This window comes from Sturnira hondurensis, unplaced genomic scaffold, assembly GCF_014824575.4.
Source record: "Sturnira hondurensis isolate 20B ecotype Veracruz unplaced genomic scaffold, ASM1482457v3 Scaffold0021555, whole genome shotgun sequence".
Taxonomy (NCBI): Eukaryota; Metazoa; Chordata; class Mammalia; order Chiroptera; family Phyllostomidae; genus Sturnira; species Sturnira hondurensis.
Window position 1 is genome coordinate 4,207,008 of NW_028094186.1, and position 22,639 is coordinate 4,229,646.

Below are 22,639 nucleotides of genomic sequence, written 5' to 3' on the forward strand. Positions count from 1 at the left end.
CATCAGCCCAGGCTGCCCTGGAAATTTTCCCGCAGAGAGGAATCCTGAGCGAGGGTGGCGGGACGGCCTGGTGGCATGGCCGCGTGTGCTGTCTGTGGGCCTGTGTCAAATGTGGCTCATCAGGGACTGTGATTTACCATCCAAGCATCTGTGACTGGGGCTTTGGCAGGTCTGTCTGGGCCTGGGTGTGTGAGCTGGTGTGCCTCTGGCACTGTGGCTGTGATTTATGAGAATCAAAGTTGGTCTGTGAGTGAAAGTGGCATGTGTCGGGGGCAGTTTAATATTGAACCTACTGTAAGTCACTGTGGTCAGGATGTGAGAAAATGTAACAAAGGCCAATGTGCACATGAAAAAAATGTTGGCCTGTGTGTGAACTGTGAGCGCCAGTGAGGAATTTGCGTGTGAAAATATGTCCTTATGCTTCGTGTCTTGGGGTTCACATACGTGAGTCTGTGTAAAAAATGGGAATATGAATGTGAACAGCTGAGTGTGTAAGAAGTGTCCGCTGTGACACCTGCAAAAGTGAAAGTTTTGACGAGATAAAGTGTTTTTTTTTAAGAAAGTACTTATTTTTACACAGGGAAAGGGAGAGAGAGAGTTAGAGAAATGTCACTGTGTGGTTGCCTCCTACATGGCCACCACCGGGGGGTGGGTGGGGGGACACCTGGCCTGCAACCCAAGCATGTGCCCCGACTGGGAATCGAACTGTCAAACCCTTTGGTTTGAAGCCCGTGCTTAATCCACTGAGCTACACCATCCAGGGCAAGATAAAGTGTTCCTTTGAGTCTGTGAAGACTATTAGTGAAAGTTGGGTGCCAGAGTGTGAAAATGTGCTGAGTGTTCACGGGTAACAGATGAAAGTGTTAGTATGTGCAAGTTATGAGTGTGAAAGTGTCACGTGAGCCAAACGTGGAATGAGTGCGTGCGCACTTGCTCAGGTGCATGTGTGAAAGGTGCGTGTGTGAGCGCGTGGAATTCTGGAGGGTTCTGGAGGGTTGCCCGTGGGGCATGCTCCGTTTGTGGAGTGTGAAGGGGTGTGAAGTGGTTTCAGGGGTCTAGTAGCCGATGGGGGCGTGCAGGAGCGGCGTGCGTTACGGAGGCAGGGCCCCGGCCCCCGTCCTACTCCATATTCCAGGCCGGGTTTGGTGGGGAGCCGGCCTGGGCCGCGGCCAGCGCGGAGAGGGCTGGGGGCCCAGACAAAGGCCCAGTTGGCTGGTGTGCGGATTCGGGACTGCGGCGCCCGCGGCCCGGGGGCGGGGCCCGGCGCCCCCGACGGGGCGGTCCCGGGGCGGGGCCCGGCGCCGGGGGGCGGGGGCTGGCGGGGGCGGGGCAGAGCGGGGCGGGACTGGCGACGGGCGGGGTGGGGGTGGCGGGAGCGGGCCGCGCCGTCCGGAGGACTGTACAGGCAGGCGAGCGGGTGGCTGCGGGCGGGCAGGCGGGCGCCGAGCTTGCGAGTGAACGGAGCGGGCCAGGCCATGGGGCGGCGGGCAGCGGGCACGCTGCTGCTGACCGTGCTGCTGCACTGGCAGCTGCTCATGGTAAGTGTGCGGGGCGGTGGGACCGGGGGCACTCCGGCCCTACTCGCCACGCCCGCCAACTTGGCGGGGGCGCCGAAGCTGCGCGGTTGGGACTCTGGTTCGGAACGGCGGCGCCGGTCAGGGACCCCAGGGTCGACACAGTCCAGCGCCACCCTCCGTCATGGGGCTGTCCTGAGGGGCACCCAGGGGAATCCTGCGTGGGGCCGTGGGCGGGGCCGGTCCGCGTGGGAGCCTGTGGGTCTCCGGGCCACGTTGCCGAGTTTCCTAGTCGCACTAGTCATGGCTCGGCCTGCCACTCTTGACCAGGCTGAGAAACTTTTGAGCAGGGTGCGAACTTGGCTGGGCGAGGGAGGGCACCCCTTTCTGTGCCAACTTGGAAAAGGGGCAGTCAGTGGTGATGGAGACCCCATCAGCCCTCACTGGAACTTGACCAGCGTTTCTCCCCCTGGGGAGCTAGTAACCAGGCAGGCACAAGTAAAGGGCCTCTCAGGACACAACTGAGAGTTGTGTGAACACTGCCAGCCCGGGATTCCTACAGCCCAGGACTCTTGAATCAATCCCTGCTCTTCACTGAGTAGTGTGTGACCTGGGGCAAGCTAGTTAAATTCTCTGAGACCAGCCCACATGCCTAAATGGAACTTAAAATGCGTGGCCTCCAAGTGCATAGCTAAAGGGTGGCTGATGGGACTGGATGGAATGCTCAGGAAAGTGCCTGGTGCTAGGCCTGTTCCGTGGTGGATATTCCGTGGATCTGCTTCCTCAGCTTTCCTCTCCCCAGGTCTTCAAGGTGCAGGGGACTCTTGCCCCTACAGCCTGGCCCCCTGCTCTGAGCTTGGATGGGCCCCTGCAGAGGATAAGAATACTTGGCCAGGAGAGGCGCTGAGGACCTGAGTGAACTCCAGGAGGGTGGGGTGGGGTCAATGGGCAGGGAGCTGGTGGCAGATGTGGGCGGGGGCACATCTGGGGAGCTGGGCCTGCTGTGGGGAACCACAGAACCATCCCCACCCTTTTTGAGGTGGTCTGAGGCAGTCCCTGCTCCTGCCTCCATGTTCTCAGAGCCAAGAGAGGGATTTTTCTAAGCCGGCCAGTGTTTACCCAGTGACAGACTCCCTCTCCTTGCCTTGCCAGCTCCCTCTCACCTCTGCCCTCCTGAGTCACTTGCTAACCCCCAGCCCAGACCTGACCCCTTAATGCCCCACCCATCAATACCTCCCCTACTTGCCCCCCCCCTACCCCTCAATCTGGGCAGTTTCTTTAACCCTCTTTCTCAGCCTCTTACCCCAACACGTACAGCAGGGCCCATCCAGTTGCTCCCCAGTCTTGATCTGAACTTGCAACTCCCTACACTGATGTTCACTTTTCTAAAAGGTAGGCACCAACGTAGCACATGGGCTGCCTGTCTTTTCTGATCCTCCCCCAGCTTTGCCCACTGATGAGGGGCTCTTGAATGCCTGGGTTCTACAGTGGCAGGAGTGGGGGCCAGATGGAGTTGTTTGCAGTGTGCAAGAGGAATTTGCACAGAAATTCCCGGATGGCAGCCAGTCATTCACATGTTCATTCAACACATCTTCATTGAGCAGCATCCGGGGACAGCAGAAGTTCAGGGTTCATTCACTCCCACTGGGCAGATATTTGCTAAGCACCTACTGTGCACCAGTGCACCCCGGGCTGCAGTTTATGGGTGAGCAAGATCAGGCCCTGTCTGTGCTTTCCCAGAACTGAGATCCGAATATAGGCAGCTCCCATCCTGTGAGATTATAGAGCCTTCTCAGTGACCACATCAAAGCCTTCACTATCCCACCCCAGGTTAATGGTGGAGGCCTGGAAAGAGCTTGGCCTCTGGAGGCTCACAGACCCAAGTTTGAATCCCAGCTGTGCCATTTTTCAGCTCTGTGATCGGGGGCAAGTTCCCCTCTCTCAGCCTTAGTTTTCAAATCTATCAAATAGGGGTCCATTTTAAGTGACAATCAGGTTCCTAGCCAGTGCCCCAGTGCCCCAGTGCCCCAACAAGCCTTGGACTCCTCCTTGCCTGCTGCTCATTCTCTCTTCTGCTCTTCAGTTCACATCCATGAGCCAGTAGCGAGTGGGTGAGGGTAGGATACAAGAGGAGGATAAGATGGTCCCCAGGGAGTTCAAGACCTCCGTAGGGGCAGGAGACAGAGGAAACAGTGAGCTGTGAGTAAGTGTGGGGGTTATTTCAGTGGAGGTGGGGAGAGGCTTGCTGGGGCAGGGGGCCAGCCTGGGTGACTCAGGGACTGCCTTGGCTTTCTGACCCCTTTTCTTCCTGCTGGGGCCTTAGCCCTTCCTTTCTTGGGGCCCACCCTACCAAGGTGGCAGGAGTCTTGAGGAGGCCACGGTGATTACAGTGTTTTCCAGAGCTGAGGGGGGAAGTCACTGAGATACCTGTTTCCTGCCTCAACTGGGCTTCCTCACTGGGGAGGCTGTGGGCTGGCCGGAAATGGAGGAGCCTGTCCTTCCCTCAGCCCTCTACTTGACATAACTGGCTGCCCCACGCAACCCCCACTACCTTCTCGTTCCAGACCTGCTGCTGGGGGGGGGGGGTGGGCATGTGCCCTGGAGATTTCCATAGAGAAGGCTGCAGGTCAGTCCACAGTGGGAGGGGGAAGCTGGAAGGAACAGAGGTGGACCCCTTCCCCCCAAGCCCTAGGCCAGGCTGCCTGTGTGTGGGGAGTCTTGGCCCCGCCAGGCTTGGCCTGGGCCTGTTCTCAGGCTGAGTACAGGCAAGTTGGGATCTGTGGGTCCGATGCCCAGCCCGGGAGATGGGTGGGAGGGAGGTGGCAGAAGTTGACTAGGTTCGAGGCTCAGAGTGGTAGGGAGGGAGGTCTTGGGGTGCCAGGCCAGATGATCACCTGTAATGTGAGTAGTTCACATTAATCAAGTGCCCCCTGTCTGCTGGGCACCAAGTTTCTCAACAGACCCTCGTATATCCTGCCTGCTCACAATCTCTCTGCACTCTCCACGCTGCTCACAGTCAGACCCAAGCCCCTGACTTAATGTGGCCCCTCTACCTCTTGAATGTCTCCTCCTGCCCACGTTCCCCTCATTCGTTCAGTCCAGGTCCAGTGTTCACTTCTCAAACATACTAAACACGCACCTACCTTGGAGCCTTTGCATCTACTGTTCCTTCTGCTTAGAACGCTTGTCCTGCAAAGTTCTGTGTGACGCTCCGCCTTACTTCCTTCAGGTCCCCAACTACTCTGCTACTCTGCCTGACATCCGTTGCTTTACTTTTTTCTTGTCACCATCCAACGTGTGTTTTTGTACCTGTTTCTCAGTCTCTTCCCCTCCTCCCCATTAAAGCCTCACGAGAGCAAGACCTGTGTTTTTGTTCACTGCTCCTTGGTATTTAGCGCCGGCAGGTAGAAAGCACTCAGTAAAATATAGCTGTTGAATGCCCAAAGCTAGGGCTGCCAGTGCCGTCTGCTTTCTCCAAGCAGAGGGAATCGAGACCCAGAAGGTTACTGCCTCAGGGACTCCCGCACGCGCCCCGCTATACCACAAGCCGGGCTTGGAAGCCAGGTGAAGCGCTCTCTCCTCACTGCTCTACCTGCTCTCCCACTTTCTTGCAGCAAGCAAGCAGTAGATGTTGATGAAACTGTTGTCGCTCAGGTTGAAGAAAGGAAGCGCTCAGGTCCTAGGTAGTGCAGGGCTGCCTCAGGCAAGAGTAACGGGTCTGGCTGGGGGATGAGTGTGCTGGGTCCTCAGGGCCTGCCTGGGCGGGAACCTAGAAAGACTACACCCTAGAGGCAGTCATTTGTGGGATTAAATGTTCCTTTGTAGGCTTGTTAACTATTTAATTTCCTCATTAAGTACACCCTGAGACCCTGTAGACAGTTGAATTAATCCAGGGTTTTTAACCGGGAGTAGGCCAGGCCAGGTCCTACTCTACCCTACCCTGTGTGGAAAGTGAGGGGGTAAATGGCTAGCTGCCCTGCATGGAGCCCTCCCTGGGCTCCCCTGGGGGCTCAAGGCTAGGGTGAGTGTGCAGAGTCTTCAGGGCTGTCTGGCTTTGGGGCATGAGTCTCAGAAGGGAGGTTGGGAGGGGCTACCCAAATTGTGGAAAGATCTGGAATGATGATTCAGCGGCCACTTGGAAGCCAGACATTTGGGTTCTGGACCCTCAGACCATTTAGGGCATGAGGGAAGGACTCCCAGCCCTGGCCCGTTGCCCTCCTCCTCGGCCCATCCCAGCTGTGAGGAGTCAGGCTGGAGGAGGAAGGGACGAATGTGACCCCTCACCCCAGCAGCTTCCCAAAGACCCCATGAGCCTGGTGCACCCTCCTCCTAGGGCCCACGCTGACCTTCTCCCATCTCGCTTCTGCCAAGAAGGGGGAGGTTGGGATCAGCGTCCTGGTCCTGCTGGAATGTTGCCCCAACCTGGGCCTGGCCTCTTTGGCCCTGCTGCCCCTTCCTGCTCCCAGGGCCTGGCTGGGTCCTGCTGGCTACCCTAACGCCCAGAGCTGGCTGACTGAAACCCAGAAGAATGTGTGGAACTCGCTTTGCAGGGAGCCGCCAGCCTCACTGCCCAGCCTGGTGGCGTCGGCCATGTCAATAGCTGCCTTGAGAGGGGAGTGGCCCATGGCTGCTGGGGGTGGCTGGGCCAGGGGCACCATCATGAAAGCCCTGGGAACAAGGCCGCTCTTTGAGGCCAGGGAATGTGGGGACTTCGAGTCTTAGCCACCTCCAAAACCCACCCTCCCTCCTTTCCCTGGTGCCTGTGCATGCCAGGGTTGCAGGGACCTCAGAGCATCACCAGGGGCAACTGTGGCATCCCTGAGACATCCTTAGGACCAGCTCCCAGCTGTTCACCAGAGCCCTGTCCCTGAGGCGTGAGGACCATGCTGTTTCTCTAGTGCCCTGGATTTTAGGGGGCACCTGGAACACAAAGGCTCACAGTGTGCCCTTGAGTGAATGAATGAGCCCACGATGTATATGTGCCCGAATAGTCTGCAAACTGAAGTCCCCTACGGGTGTGTGTTAGACTTAAATTTCTTTCAATAAATATGTGTTGGGCATCTTCTGCTAACCATCTGACCTTGTTTTAGGGGCTAAAGTTATGGCCGAGAACAAAAACGTTAAGTTCCCTCCCCTCGTATAACTTGCATCATAGCCAGTGCAGGAAGACAGGCAATAAATACATGTCAGGGGCATTAAGTGCCAGAAAAAATAAAGCAGGAGAGAGGATAAAGAGTGATAAGGCGGTCAGGAAATCCTTTGATAAGATGACATTTGAACAGAGGCGTCTGAAGGAAGTGAGGGTGTGAGCCCTGCCGATATCTCGGGAAAGGGCACTCCACTAAGAGGGAACAGCTAATGCTAATGCAAAGGCCCTGTGGTGTGCTTGGCGTGTTTGTGGGAAGCACGGAGCTCCACATGACTGGAGCAGCTGAGTGAGGGGGAGCAGGGTTGATGTGGTCAGAGGGTTGGCTAGGGGAGACGGGCAGAGCCTTGACCCTGGGAAGGACTTTGGATTTGCTTCTGAGTGAGATGTGAGATCACTCGGATTGCTGCAAGGAGAAGAGAGCACGGAGGGTGAAGGGCAAGAGCAAGGAGGCTGTGACTCAGGCCAGAGAAAATGGGTGCTGTACCAGGGCCATGGATATGGGGAGAAGTAGTTGAATCCTGAATGTGTTTTGAAGGTAGGGCCGGCAGGGTTTGCTGAGGGCTTGAGTGTGGGTGGGACAGAATGGGAGGAATCGGGGGTGTCTCCACAACCTTTGGCTTGAGCATTCAAAGGGATGGGGGTGTCACTAACTGAGGTGGGGAAACTCCAGAAGGTGCAGGCTTGGGAGGAAGATGGCAGGTGGTGGAGGGGGTGGCGTGGGGGTGAGGGCAGTGTTGGGCTGACTTACAGCTAGGGCAATCAGCCCCTTCCCTGCCCCCCACTTTCAGTGGGGGGTCTTGCCGAGTGCACAGTTGTGGAGCTACTGACACTGAGCCCTGAGAACCCCGCAGCCTGAGCTCATGGTTTATAGATCTGTGTGCTTGATTGGAATGTACTTCTTCCACCCTCTAGAACAGAAGCTCCATGAGGGTGGGGACTCAGTTTTGTTCATTGCTCTTTGCCTCCTGCTAGGAGATAGTAGGTGAACATTCATTGAGTGAATACATTAATGACCTCGAGGAAGCAGCAGGCAAAAAAAAAAAAAGCCCCAGCTTCTTGCTGAGGATTGGGAAGGGTCTGCTTCTTGCCCCTGGATGCGGGGGGCTGCTCCTCCGCCAAGACCTGGAACGTGAGGGGCAGGCCCGAGTGCTTCCCCGGCCGTTGTCCACCCTCTGTACCCTCACTGGACTCGGAGCCCCTTTCCCCGGGCACTATGGTTGAGGGAAAGGTGGAGCCTCATAGGGCCCTGACTTCAAGTCTTGGCTCGGTCCTAGCTGGCTGTGTGACTGGGGACAGGTTACTTCCTTTCTCTGAGCCTCAGGTCAAAAACAAGGATCATGCTCATTTCCCAAGTGACTGTGAAGCCCAGGTGGATGCACCTTGCTCGGCGTCTGGAATGTGGTGGCGGTTTGACAATCAGTCTTGGCCCTGCACAGGCCGAGGCCAGAGTGGTATGTGACTCAGGCTTCCCAGCGCCTGGCATGACAGTTTCCTCTGATCCGGACTGCTGCCATCTTCCATTTGTTGACCCAGGGCCTGCTCTGGGCGGGTTGAAGGAATGACCAAAGAGAGGGATCATTCCTGCTCTCTGCCTCTCTTCCAAAGTCTGAGAGCCCTGGACATGACTGCGTCTGTCACCACCCCCCTCCCCCACGGAGGCTGCAGCTGCAGGACAGAGTCCACCCTTTTACACTGATTGCTCCTTCCTGGAGCACACCCCAGGGTGGGGCCTGGGAAAGGCTGGGGCCTGTGAACCCATTGTCCCCTTCCCAGATGTGTGCAGTTGGTAGGGTCTGAGCAAGAGGAGGTGTGGCCTAGAGGCTCCCATGGGTGCAGAAAGGATGTTCATGCATCTTAAGGGGAGTGGCTGGTGGCAGGGGGCTTCTGGGACTCCATCCTAGTCCCATCCTCCCTCCGGCCCACACTGGAGGGGGCAGGACCTCACCCAGGGAGTCCTGGGTTCTCATCTTCGAGGGTTGGTGAGGCCATGCAGCTCTAAATCTGGCCCCTGTGGGCTGTCAGAGAACCAGCAGGACTAGAGAGAGAGAGACACACACAAGTTCAAGGTGACCTCTCACCCCACGCTGTGCTTTGTGCTTGGGATGCTGCGTGGATCACGTCCAGATGTTTTATTTTTTAACATTTGGCACCTTTCCCCACCTTTTCCCCACCTTTTTCCCGGGCCCAGTCTGTGGGGTTGGGGAGGCAGCGTGGGGTTGGGGAGGCAGCGTGGGGTTCGGCAAGGGGAGGACTTGGGAGGCAGCCTTGGGTGACCCCACAGATGCTTCTCCTGGGGTGGGGCTGGGAATTCCCAGCTGCCTCTGGCCCTTCCCCTGCCCACCTCCAGGTCTCTGCCCCCACGTCTTCCTTTCCCACACCTCCTCATGCTTGCCCCCAAGGAGCCAGCTCTGGCCCCTGTCTCCTGGTCCTGGCCTCCCATCCTCACCCTAGCTGACTCATCCTTCTTTTTGTTTGGTCTTTCCAGTTTTCAAATAGTTGCGAACTGGGATCATGCCTTTTGGATCCCTTACTAGGCTGGCTGGATTGAAATTCTGGCCTCATAAATCCCGGCCTCAGTGGCCTCTATCACTGCACACAGCTTTTCTCCCTCTCCTGCCACTTCCCTTCCTGTGACCTTTGGGCTGAAGGAACAGAGACCTAGGAATTTTCTGAGGACAGACCAGTGCCTTCTGTGCCCGGGGACTTCCAGGGTCTCCTCCCCAGTGACCTCAGTCACCCAGATCATCAGCCAATGCTCAGAGGACATTCACACCTTCTCTCGATTAAAACCTCCACCTTCTCTCCAGTCCAGCCCTTCGAGGGGCTCTCTCTGCGCAGCATCGAATATAATTCTCCCAGCAATCTTGAGGTTGGCTCCATAATCTTCAGTTTACAGAGGGCAGAACTGAGGCTCAGAGCTGGGAAATGGCTGTCTCAAGTCATCCATCTAGTACATGGCACAGCTGGGAATGGAACCCAGGTTGTCTGACTCCGGAGTTGTCCTTTCCTGAGTGGGTTTCCCCTGTTGGATTCAGAGAGAAGACAATCTGGGAGCACTGGCGTAGTCAGGACAGGCTGCCTGGAGGAGGTGGCTAGGCTTGGCAAAGGCTATAGTAAGCTGCATGTTGGCCATGTGGACTTGTCCAGCTCCTACTGCTCAGGCTTGGGTGCCTTTTACCCCTGGGTCGGTCTCTATCTCAATTTAGTGATAACATTCCCCAGGGAGATGGATTTGGCTTTCCCCCCCGGGATTAAGACCCTTGAGAACCTGGATTCTCCTCAGCCAGGCCTCAGGCCTATAGGTTTTGCTGTTGGGAGTTCAGTGAATTTGTGCTGAGTGAGGCTTAACCTGAGCCAGCCCTGTGTCCACCTCCATATTGGCTTGGCTGTGATATTGTGGAGTACACAGAAGCCCATAACCCAGCCAGAAGGCAGAATCTACGCATAAACCCCAAACTGTGTCATTTGAACATCCCCGTGCAGTGAAGGAGTTAAGAATTCATCCGTCCATTTATTTATTCACTTGTTCATTGCCTGAGGACCTCTGCACTAGACTTTTTGCTAAGCACTTTATCTCCATTATCAACATTCCTGTGTGGCTGGAATGATACCTCTACTTCCCAGATGCTCAGAGGAGGGCAGTGACTTGCCCAAGATCACACAGCCAAGTGCAGAGGAAAGTGGGAACTGAAATCAGCTCTCTCAATCCTCCTGAAAGAAATGAGAGGCATGGTCCCTCCTCTCCAGAAGCTCTGGGTCTTGCAGGACTCACGAACCATAACTACCCAGTACGACCCCAAGTCCAGAAGTATAAAGTGATTGGGGAAGTGAGAGGTCAGTTTGGCATGAGTTATCTGGAAAGACTTCCTGGGGAAAGTGGGGCTTAAAGAACAAGATTGATTTGGCTGGTGGAGGAGGGATGCGTCCCTGGCAGGGGTCAGGGAGTCATCCTCATTGTCTCTAGATTTGCACCGTAGTCAAGAGTGTGGGCAGGAAAGTCCTGGCCTGCTGCTGGAGTCATTAACACTGGGGAAAGAATGAAAGGAAGTCACCACGGGAGCTGAGGTAACATCCATCCCAGTCCCCTGCCCTGTCCCTGGCCAGCCCAGGAGGCAAGAGGTCAAGGCCTGGGCCCCCACTTGGTTTCCAAGCCAACTACCAACCCCCTTCCTTGGGCCTCACTTTTTCTACCCACAGAATGGGCTTCTTTCTTGCTCTTTGGCCACCTGCCAACTCAGGAAAGAGACCTTGAGTTCTTGGAGAAAACTGCTAACTTCCCCAGGGAGATGGATTTGGGGCCGGGGGTGGCGGCCACTTTGTGCAGTCTACCACCTTACCAATCCCACATCTTCCGTCATTGATGCGACCAGCCCACAGTGTCAGGGCCTGGGCTAGGGAAACAGGTGAAGGAGGGGCCTCCCTGCTCCCTTAGGCCTCCCATTCGGACCTGGGATGACCTCTGCAGTGATCTGCCATGTCAGTTCACCTCTGTGCCCCGTGGGCACCTGCCACCGAGCTAACATCCAGGGGCCCTCAGTCAATGTCTGTTTAGTGAGTGAGCATAGACTAGGAGGCACAGGATTCCTGAGCTTCCCTTGGCTCTGCCTGTGTGATCCAGGGCAAGTCACTTAACTTCTCTGAGCTGAATTTTCCCCAGGTGAAAAGTGGGACCATTCATTCAGCAAACATTTGTGGAGTGCCGGCTCTATCCAGGCCCTGTATTTGGTGTAACACCAAGCTTGGGCTGAAGGAGCTTTTAGGCCAATAGGGGAAACAAATCAACACAAGGCTGGGGGGTAAAGAGACTGCATTCAAGGAAGTCTTCCAAGAGCTTTATAGCAGGTTTTCAGGGCCACATGGCCTCTTGGAGCTATCTGGAGTGTTTGGGACTCTGCCTCAGCCTCCATTAGTTATTCTAGTTACTGAGTAGTCTGTTTCCCTCCCAATTAGCTTGTGGGAAGAGGGGACCTTGGGAGATAGCTTTCCGGGGCTAGGGCAGGAGATAAGCCCCACTGAGGTGGAGAGGAGAGCAGGCCGATTTCTTTGTGAGTCTCAGATGAGCTCACAGATGTGGAAAATAGTGGGGGCTCTTTAAACTGAGGCTTGTTGTTTTAGTTTAGGAGACATGGAAGCTGCCTGCCGAGCTCAAGTTTGGGGCTGTGTGGCACTGAGTGAGTTAAATGAGCAGAGTAACCCCAAGCTCCTGCCTCCCACTTTCCTTCCTCCTTCCTGTCTCCCCGCTCTACTGGGGGAGCTTTGGAGGGAAGCCAGATCAGCTCAAGCCTCAGTTGACTTGAGGAAATGGGAGGAAAGGGTTAAGATGGCCCTACTTTTCACCTGGGTGGGAGGAGGTGAGGAGAGAGGACAGGGACGGCTGGGGCAGGAATGTGTGATAAGATCAAAGCTTTCACCCTGCCTGGGCCTCACCTTGGTTTCACCTGAGCAATTGAAGGGAATTCTCTAAGCAGGACCAGGATGAAGAATGGTGACCTCCTGGGGGAGGAGGGTTACAGGAACCCCCACCCCCACCAAGAGGCCTCGCCTTATGCAGGCCTCAGGAATCCCTTCTCACCTACCCCCAATCTCCCAGAAGTCCCAGCTCTTGCCCTGGCAGATACGGAAGTTTCAGGGGCCACCTTTACTTGGCATATGCAGACTGGATATGTCCCCACCCCCACCAGCTCTCTTGCCCCTGGAATTCAGAGGCTCCCTTACATCGCTGTCAGCCCCCATCAGTTAATTCTAGGGGTTCTTACTTTGGGATAGTGTCAGGAGGTGCAGCCCTGAGTCCTGGCCCAGCCCCATCACTTAATGCTGTGTGACTGTGGGCTGGTGGCTTTTTCTGTCTGAGCCTCCTGTCAGCTGGGAATGCTAAAACATTTGCAGAGTTTTGGTAGAGATTAGAGATCGTGTGAATCTACAGCCAGAAGACTCAGTTGATAAATAACAAGACCTATTATTCTGTGATTTTCTTTTTTCCCCTTCAACGCTGTCCCTTGGTTCTAGGTAAACCTGGGGGCTCAGTTCTGTTCTGCCTCCCCCTCCCTTCCTTTGGGAAGGCCCCAATCTCCAGGGTCCATCCACCTGTCCATCATTTATGGGTCATCATAATGTTGGGAGGGGAGCAGGGCAGGAAGAGTTGTGAATGAAGAGGACCTAGACATCTGTAAGTGTGCTCCAGGCACCTGCTGGGCCAGGTGATGCCAGGTTAGGCCTTCCTGGCCAGCCTAGATTGGCCAGGTGGTCCAAGCCACTCCCTCCTATACCAGGGGCCCTAGCAGCCCAGTTATGTTCCTGGGAAGGTGGCCTCAGAATGCACCCGGTGGGGAAGGGTCCTGGAGCTGGCTCCGGGGGCACTAAAGCCTAGGCTCCTCGGTTAATGATTATTCTGGGCTGCAGGAGAGCAGGGGGGAGGGAGGCCCACCCTCCCAGCTCCTGAACCACTGGTTGCACCTGAGGTATGTCAGCAGCCTGGGTGTTCCCTGCTTTAATGCGGCAGCCCTGCTCTGGGGCACACGGGGAGGGGGAGCAGGGAGTAGGGCCTTGGCGTCACAGATTGACAAGCAGCCTGTGGCCCTGGTGTCCTAGGGACAGACTTAGAGCCTACAGGGTCTGAGTAAAGCGTACTCAGAGCAGATGTACTGAGTAACAGGCTCCTGTGGTTTGGCACCAGCTACGTGAGCAGACCCTACGGTGATGCACCAGGTGAGCAAGCCTCTTTTTTTGCTCCTAAAAACCCCTGGGTTCCTCCTCTCCTGGCCTCAGACTCTGCAAAATAGTCTGAGCTAGAAGATGGTGTGATGGTTAGGCCTCTGGGGCAGCTGGGCTTGGCTCCCAGGCCCAACGCTGCCACTTCCAGGCTGCGTAACCTTGGGCAAGTCACTCTACCTCTCTGAGCACCATTTCCTCACCTGAAACAGGGGAATGCTAATCCTTACTTTGCTGGAGTCAGCAAGTCAAGGAGTGAGAAGTGTTTAGCTCATAATTAATACCTGGGGAATGGCAATTATTACTATTGTAGCTTTTATTATTAGGAGGAAGTGAAAGTTGAATCCTGGTCTTGGCCCATGGTAGGAGCTGAAGGATTTGGGGGAGGCGGGAGTGTGGGGAGATGCCAGGAACATGTCTGTACGGAGACGGCTGGAAGGATGGAGAGGATGGGGCTTTGGAGGCATCTGCTGGTCTCCCCCCTGGCCCACCTCAGTCTTCCTGCCCTGTCTCCTCCCTGGTCTGGGTCCTGAGGCTGGTGCAGGCCAAGAATAGGGGAGGAGGGAGAACTGTTTATTTTGATACCATTAGGGCATTTTCCCCCATTGCAGCTGCTATTTTGGGAGCCTCGGAGAAGAGGGGTATGGTTAAATTAGGTAATGTTGCCCCAGAAGGAATGTGTGAAGCAGCCGGGCCCAAGCTGCAGGGAGAGGACAGTCGGTTCACTCCACAGAAAATGGAACTGGCAACTTGGAAAAGAGCAGCTCTGGTTGCTTTATAAGGCGAGGTGGGGGGAGGGGTCCTCTGGAAAGTGCCCCTGGGGGAGTGGAAGTGATGGCCCCAGGCCTCTTCGGGGAGATCCTGAGGAGGCCTGGCTGACCCAGCAGGGGCCTGCGATGGGGCCCAAGAGGCAGGGCTGGTGCATTCTCAGCTCCAGGCCTCTGGCTGCCGATGAGGTGGGTGGGGCTCTGGATGGTGTGATGCCTGGGAGGGATGGGTCTGCAGACTTGGCCTCGAATCCTAGCCTTCTGTGCTTGGGCAAGTCACTCAACCTCACTGGACCTCAGCATCACCCATGGTGAAATGACGGTTCCAGTCCCCTAGGGATTTTTTTTTAAGTTTTTATATTTATCTTCAGAGGGGAAGGGAGAGAGAGGAGGAGAGAAATATCAATGTATGGTTGCCTCTCGTGCGTCCCCTGCTGGGAACTGGCCTGCAACCCAGGAATGTGCCCTGACTGGCAATCAAACTGCGATCCTTTGGTTTGCAGGCCCACGCTCAACCACTGAGCTACACTGGCCAGGGCGCCTAGGAATGTTTTTTAAGGATTAAATCTCTAGAAGAAAAAGTGTAGCTAACTTCTATTTAACAGGGCTACTGTGTGCGAGGTGCTGTTGTAACTCAGTGGGGTCTTCCATGCACCAGCAGCTTGGGCCTCACCTGGAAATCTGTCAGAAATGCAGAGTCTCAGGCCCCTGAGATCCACAGAATCAGAATCTGTGGGAACCAGATCCCCAGGAGATTCCTGTGCATGTTAAAGCTGTGGACGCCCCTCTTTATTTACATTTTTCTCATTTTATCTTGAAACCCACCCGCCCCTGTGACGTAGGAATTCTTATCAGTTGACAGTGGTGAGAACTGAGGTGTGGGGAGGGGCCCAACGTAGCAACTCTATCAGCGTTCACTCTCTCCCAGATTCTGCCCCTTCTTCCCCTCTTCTGGTCTGGGCCATGGTTGGGGAGCTGAATGGGATGTCAAAGCCCCTGGCAGGACTGGAAAAAGTCAAGTGTGTCCCCTGCCTTTGAAACGCAGTCAGACTCTCTTCTCTCCATTTGCCCATGGGATCAGCACAGCTGGACAGGGGTCATCTCTCCAAAGTCGTTCCACATTTCCGGTCCTCCGAGAAAGATGGGGCAAAGGCTTCTCTACTGCTGTGGCCTGTGATACGGACAGTAGCTCCTGTCCCGAGGGTCAGAGGAGGGGCAGGGGAGTCAGAACAGGGGCTTCCCGGGCCCAGTTGGGGTCTCCCTGCCTGTCACTGGAATCCTTGGGACTGAGTCCATCTGGAAGCAAATATTTTGAGGAATATAAGTATAAGAACAAATAACTCCCGACAAGGTGGGTTCTATCCCTGGCCCCATTTTACAGATGCACAAAGGGGTTAGAGGTCCAGAGCAGGGAAGAGGTCACAGGAGATTGGGGCACGGCCATAAGAAATGGAGCCCCCAAACCTCTAAGCCACTATTATAATCCAATTCAACTTAGTAAATACTTGTTTATTATCCATTAGCTGCTGCTTGACATTGGGAAGCAGCTATATGTATATGATGAGAAAAACCCAACCTGGTGTTTATCCCTAAAGAGCTTTGGTTCCGGAAGGAAAGAAGAGACATTTACACAAAGTGACTATAATAAAGATCCAATCTCTAGCTCTCTAAAAGTTAGAAATTAAGTCCTGTGGATGTGTGGAAGAGAAAGTTGTCTTTGTAGGGGCAGCCAGGAAGGCTTCAGAGTGGAGGTGGTGATTGAGCCAGGCCTTGAAGGATGGGCGAGTAGTTTAGATTGGGAGGCAGAGCAAATAGACTATGTATGAATCTATGTGTATTTGCAATAGAATCTTGCAAATGGATTCTAGGAGAAGGGAACAGCATACACAAAGCCTAGGGGCAGGAAAATGTGCCCTGTGAGAGTGCCATCCAATTCTTAGGAACCTCTGCGTGGGGTCTGGGGCGATGAGGTAGGGAGGCCAAACCCAGCTTTCTTGTCATTGAAGATTCCCAGTCTGTACCAAGACTCGACTCCTCAACCGGCTGGGATTATTCCCTCCTCTTTCTGCCCTTTCTTCATGTCAGGAATCAGACGCTTTTGTGAACGGCCTCTCTGAGCCTCTGGCCAGCGTGTGACAACCGGTGGAGCTGACAGAGCTCAGGCCAGAAGCGGGAGACTTGGCATATTGATTGTGGCAGCCTCGTCACCCGCGTGTGCACAACTTCTGTCACTCTTTCCCAGAGTCAACAATAGCCGGGCCAGGGCCCAGGTTTTGGCTCTGGCTCACCAGCTGTGTGCTTTGCACAGGCCTCGGTTTCCTCCTCTGTCAAGTGCAGACGGCTCCGCCTCCAGTCTCGGTTTAAGGGTGGTGGCGTCTACACTGTCCAAAAGAGTAGCCACTAGCCACACATGACAGTTTAAATTCAAGGGTTCATGAAATAAAACATTTAAAAACACAAAACTTGGTTGCATTACCACATTTCAGGTGCTCGACAGTCATAGGGGGCTAGTGGCTACCTTACTGGACAGCGTAAATCTAGAACATTTCCGTCACTGCAGAAAGTTCCGTTAGAGGACATTGGTGCATGTAAAGTGCCATGCACACTCAGTAAGAATGGCTGTTGTCATTATTACTGGTTTCCTGGCCCATTTGGGAGACTCCTACGGAGCCCTGAGAGACCCCTGGGATTGGATGGACGTGGACAGGATTGCCCCTCTTGTGGTCCTCAGCAGCTGGGAGGTCTCACTGACCCCTCACCTAACCCCATGAATAATGTTAAAAAGTCTGTGACTCGACTCCATCCAGCCCACCTTCTCCCCTTAATTTCCCGCTCACTCCCCTCAGCCTGTCTCTGCTTCTGGCATCTGCTGGTGTTCAGCTGCTGGCATCTGGAGTCTCCATGTCCAGCCTCCAAGATTCCCATTGCCCATTCCCAGGGGACCGGGTAGGGGAGGAGGCCTTCCCTGGCTGCCCCCTTCTCCCATCAGGCTGCTTGGGCCCCTCTCAGCAGGGCAGAGATGATGGTTTGTTGTGACGGGGGCACTGGCCAGCCTGCCGGCTGTAATGCGCCCGTATCTGGGCACCAATCATGCTGTTTGCACTTGTCTGGGCCTCAGGGTCTGGCCCAGTGCCCGTGAGGGCTGGCCTGCTCTGGCACCCCTGATTAAAAGGGCCAGTCGTGGGTCAGGACACCAGAAGCTGTTCCTGGTCTGGGTTCTAGGGATGAGGGGCATGTCTGTCACCTGGAGCTGGAGTGCAGAACAGATTCCCAGCTGTGGCTGGGCCCTGAGTGCTGGGTGGGGACAAGGCCCAGGTAGGTATAGGCAGAGTGCAAACACTTGGGGGCCAGGCAGGAGGTCACCTGGGCAGTTCAGGTTGATAAGGTCTGTGTGCCTGCAGCATTCACACCTGTCCAAGAGGAGCTTTGGGTCTGAGATGCCAGGGAAGCTCAAGGTCATCTCCCAGCATTATACTCTCCCCTCCCCCTTCTTTTGGCCTCCTGCCTCATCAGCTGGGAGGTGGATGAACAGGCACCAGTGGTCCACTGGTCTGTGAGTACTGGGGACATGAAGGCCCAGCGAGGAAATTACAGTACCCTCCGCGATCACACAGCCAGCCTGCAAGAAGAATCACTCTGACTCTGAATACCTTACGTGCTTTTGTCGCATTCTATCTCTCTCCGTGGGAGCTCTGAGGGCAATAGCCCCTTCTCAGACACTTTGCTGAGGAGGAGGGTTGGAATCCTGGCCTTTTGATACTTGACGCCTTCTGTGACCTTGGACAAACCTCTTTGAGCCTCATCTAGAGAAGGGGCATAATTATACCTTGCTCTCAGTGCAGTTGTGAGGGTTAGATAACTGGTCGTCTGGCTCCTTCCAGAGCATTCCAAGGGTACTCCTGCCTTGGAGCCTTTACAGCAACTGCTCCATGTGTCTGGAGTGTTCTTCCTCTGTGCCTGCACCAGCTTCCTTCACACCTGTGTGTTGCCTTCCCTAACTGGCCCGTGGGAAGCAGCAACCACACGCAGCCCCTCCTTGAACCCCTCACCTTGCTGTGTTTTTCTGCAGAGCATCCTCACCATCGGACCGATGCTTCTTTATGGTCCGGCTGGCTCCATGCAGGCAGAAAACACCCATGGGCCATGGACCCTCTCTCGTCGCAGTGATTGGTTATTTCCCTCTCCTTCCCAATACTTCCCACACCTGACAGCCTCTGTTCACTGGGCCCTTCCTGTGTGCCAGGCCCTGTGCCAAGTGACTCCCTTCTCAGCTCCATGATTTTCTCAGGGTCCCCATTTCAGCTTTGTCGCTTCCACATCAGAGGTGAAGGGCAGGAGGGGCTGCAGTGACTTGCCCGAAGTGACCCAGCTGGGACATGTCAGAGTTGCATTTCCAACCGAGTTAGTCCTACCCCAGAGCTCACCCTGTGCCGTCTTCTATGTTGGGTTGACGGGATCAGCTCATTCACCCAAATATGGGTTTCCAAATGTGTGCTTGGCAGGGTTGAACACATCAGACTTAGGGGTGGCTCTCAATCTTTTGGGGGTTGCCTTCCAGCTCTCTCTTCTGTAATTGGTCAGTTACAATGGCTCTCACTGCCCCAGAATGACAGGCGCCCGTTTGGCTAGGGGGCCCCCAAAGGCCAGCCTGAGACCCCGGGGGTGGGGCAGGGAACACAGAGTGGGCCCAGATCTGTGGCTGTCCCTGGGCTTCCCAGGGCAGGTGGACAGGATGTCCCCTCAGGCACCAGCAGACATTCCTGGTCAGAGGTGGCAGGCAGCAGGAGATTTACCATTTCCTTTCCTGTAACTTGAGTCCCTGGGAGGTGAATTCCCCCTGCCAAGGACACAGACTCTCATTTGCCAGCCCCTCCTGCCACTTCCTCAGCTGGGCCTGCCTGCCCGGGGCTTAGGCCAGGCCAAAGGGGCCCGCTCTAAGTACCGGGGTCTGAGCCTGGGGTCTCAGGTGCTGAGCAAACCCTCAATGAAGACCCAGCTTAATGTGCCCCTCCCAGAGTCCTGGTCTGTGTGGCCCCAGACTCCAGCCCTGGGGGAGGAGGTGACATAGTGGAAGGAGCACTTTGTCCCGGGGCTGGCTGTGCCATCAGGTTCCTGCGAGACTCCTTTCCTCCTTTCTCCTCCTGGACCTGCTGCCTCCACCCCCCACCCCCGAGCGCCCACCTTACAGCAGCACTTGGTGCTGGGGGCACTGAAACGAAACTCACACACGTAAAGTCACCCAGTGGGCTGTCGTTGTCACAGATGGGATTTGAACTCGCTCCCCAACACTAGTCGGTTCTCCTCGATGTCCTTACTTCCCTTCTCTGGGCCTCAGTTTCCTCTTCTGGTAAGTTTGGCTAGGTTTGGCTAGGTTTGGTTAGCTTTGGTTAGAATTCTTCCAAATTCTTCTGGAAGAATTTGGCTAGGTTTTCCTTCCCGGCCCCGACAGCCCAGGCTCCAGGAATTTGTTGGACCTTCGCAGGAAGGTTTCTCTTGAGCCTAACCTAGACTGTGGGGGACATAACAGGAATTGTTCTCCCCAGAGGGTTCTGGAAAGGTCACTCTCTGACCTGTGAGCCTCTGAATGAGTAGAGGTAGGGGTGGGAGGGGAGGACAGGGAAGTGACACTTAAACCTCCTAAGTACCAGACACTGGGCTAAGGCCTTAGGTTGTTGTGTTGAATCTTCCCAGCAGCCTGGTGAGGTGGCCACTTTTATTTCCATTTACAGATGAGGAAACAGAGGCTCAGAGAGGCCAAGTGGTTTGTCCAAGGTTACACAGCTAGGAAGTTGCCGGGCGAGGATGTTGGGCAGCATGTGGCCACACACATTTCCTAGGATGGCTTTGATTTATTGATCGAATAAAATAAAAAGAATAGTCCTCCCGAAAGACTATGGACATACTCCAGAATTTGGGTATCCGTGCGTACAAACTACGTCTCCCAGGCTGCCTCTGACACACGGAAGTGACCCAGGAATCTTTCGTTAAACTTTGTTTCTCGACTGCTTCGGAAAATATGGTCAGTCATAATTATGGGTATGCCTGAGTTCAGAGGAGAGAGAGCTGCGTGGGCTGGAGCGGACTGGGAAGGTTTGGCTCTGAACTGGGAGTGGAGCTGAGGAGGCTGAGAGGGACCTTGGGTGGGGCCAACCAAGGCCAAGTTCACTGCCTCCCTGAATGGCCTGCAACCCCATCCATTTGCCAGGGAAATCACAAGGCCTCTCCTCAAACCCCCTTCCCACCCAGCGCTGCCTGTCCTTCTTCCCCCGGGTCTCTGGGAAAGCCCAGACTCCAGGCAAGGCGTGTTTGCCCACAGACCTTTGCTCCAGCCCCATCCCCACCTCAGACTGCCCAGGAAATGGGTGAAGGGCTGTGGAGTGGGGCAGCAGGGCCTGAGTCCTACCCAGTGGGCCCAGCAGGGCCAGGCAGCCTAGGATTCGAGCAGTTAGCAGCACGAGGACTGAGATGACCCCAGCCAGCCTGCTCCCACCCTCTCCTGCAGTGGGGTCCTTGGCCCTGAGGCCCCAGCAGCTGTCAGCAGGGAATGGTGACAGAGGAAGGCCAGAGGTGATTTCTCAGCCTGCCCCTTCTCACTCCCCAGGCCTGGGGCAGGCCCATAGCTCTTACCAGCTGTTGTCAGCAGCTGCTGAGCTTTGTTCCCAAGCCAGCACTGAGTACCGCCTCCCCCCGAGGACATTTTCCCACCACCCCTCGTAGCAGAGAGACACTACCCCTGGGGAGGGGCTAATATGGGTGCAGGGCCCATCCCTTAGTCCCTCTGATGCAACTAGGGACCTAGAGGAATAGGAGGTAATGCCCCTGTTTTTATGGAAGACAAAAACAGATCCAGAGAGGCCAAGGGACTTCCTTGAAGCCACACAGCTACTGAGTGGCTGAGTTCAGGCTCCTGGCTCCCAGCTCACTGTTGACTGTTGCCTTTCTTCGGAGTGCGTTTGTGCAGGCTGATAGAGACTTCGGGGTTCCTGGGGTTGACTCCAAGCTTGGCCACTTAGTAGTTTTAGGACCCCCCCCCCAGGCAAGCCCCTTAACCACTGTGAGTGGAACTCCCATTTTCTTGCTTATAAATAAGAGAATAAAAGTAACCTACCTCTTGGGATTGCTGAGCAAATTAAATGAGGTAATCCACGTAAAGTAGAGCGTAAGCTTGGCCCCGAATGAGATCCGGCTATATTATCGTCAAAGGGTATTGGCCACCTGTGCACCCAGCACTGTGGGTGGTGCTGTGGGGGCTACAGACACATTCCACAAATATGTATGTCAATCAGTAATGTTTATTTGGCACCTACTATGTGCAAGGTGCCAGATGAAACAGTGACACAGTAGGCGAAACTCCCATCTGCTTACATCTTGCCCCACCCAGGTAGGTGGCTGAGGAGCCGTGACTTCCTCTCAACCATAGCCTCCAAGTGATTTCACACCCACTGGTGTTACTACCACATTTTGCAGATGAGGAAACAGGTTGAGAAGATTGGTAGCAGAGCAGGGGCCAGAACCCAGCTCTTCAGAGGGTCTCGGACAACGGCCCTGCGGGCTTCCTGGAGGAGGAGGCACTTGTGCTTGTATCTCATAGGGCCTCAGGGCCTGGCAGGAGCGGTGGGACGCAGACTGTATGGGGTGGGACGCAGACTGTATGGGACTCAACCATCACTGTCTGAGCAGCAACAATTTCAGGAAGGTCTTGCTGAGGTCAGGGCCTCTTGTTCCCCACGGACAGAGGTGCAGCCAGAGCTTTAAATACCCCTCGCAGCCCAGAATAGCTCCCATTGTCTTGGCCAGCAGCTGGGGGACCCAGGAGGGTTCTGAAGGAGGCTAATCCTGGAGGTGGGGGGGCGGGAGGTCTGTAGGCACTTTCCTCTCCGGGATGGGTGGTGTTTCTGCAAAGACTTTTCCAGTTGGCTCCCGCAGGAAGGCCTGCCTTGTGGGAAGGGTGGAGCAGCTGCCTGGGTTCTTCGTGAGCAACGTGAGGCTGAGAGGGGAGCTTGATGGGTGGGGGACTCCCAGGGAGGGCCCTGTACCCTGGTGAAGGTGCTCCTTTGTGTCAGCGATGTGTGTTCATTGGCTGACTGAGCCCTTGACTGTGGGCGGGCCTACCTAGGTCCCTGCTCGGGGCCTCCTGGCATCCCCGCCTGCTCTGGCTATTTCGGGAGCTGGCTCTGTTCAGGCTTGGGGAGGGATGGGTAATCCTGCCCAGACCAAGGATGCTGGGGGCACTGCCTAGACCGCCAGTCCGGCCTCCTGGATCTTCGATTGCCGTAGACTCTGACCCTGAGTTCAGCCTCAAAGGGTCATGGTCAGTGGGCCCCAAGGGGATACTGGCCCCACTGCCAAGGGCAGAGAGGGGCACCAGGCAGACCTTTTCCCTTGGGACATTCCCTGCTCTCGGCCTCTGGAATAGTTGTGCTTCTTCTAAGCAACGGGTTTGTTTTCCTTCATGGGACGTGGAATCCAGGGACTGGTCAGGTTTCCTTCTTCCCGTTGGC

General features: G+C 55.4%; 1 protein-coding gene across 14 annotated transcripts in view; it reads left to right on the plus strand.

Annotated features, from left to right (window-relative positions):
* The first annotated feature begins 1,398 nt into the window (after positions 1 to 1,398).
* HSPG2 (heparan sulfate proteoglycan 2) overlaps positions 1,399 to 22,639 on the plus strand; it is a 96,349-nt gene continuing 75,108 nt past the window's right edge. For all 14 annotated transcript variants that reach the window (XM_037032969.1, XM_037032974.1, XM_037032975.1 and 11 more), the window contains exon 1: positions 1,399 to 1,538. In XM_037032969.1, coding sequence (XP_036888864.1) covers positions 1,476 to 1,538 — 63 coding nt within the window. In that variant the 5' untranslated portion in view covers positions 1,399 to 1,475. The remainder of the gene's footprint in view (positions 1,539 to 22,639) is intronic.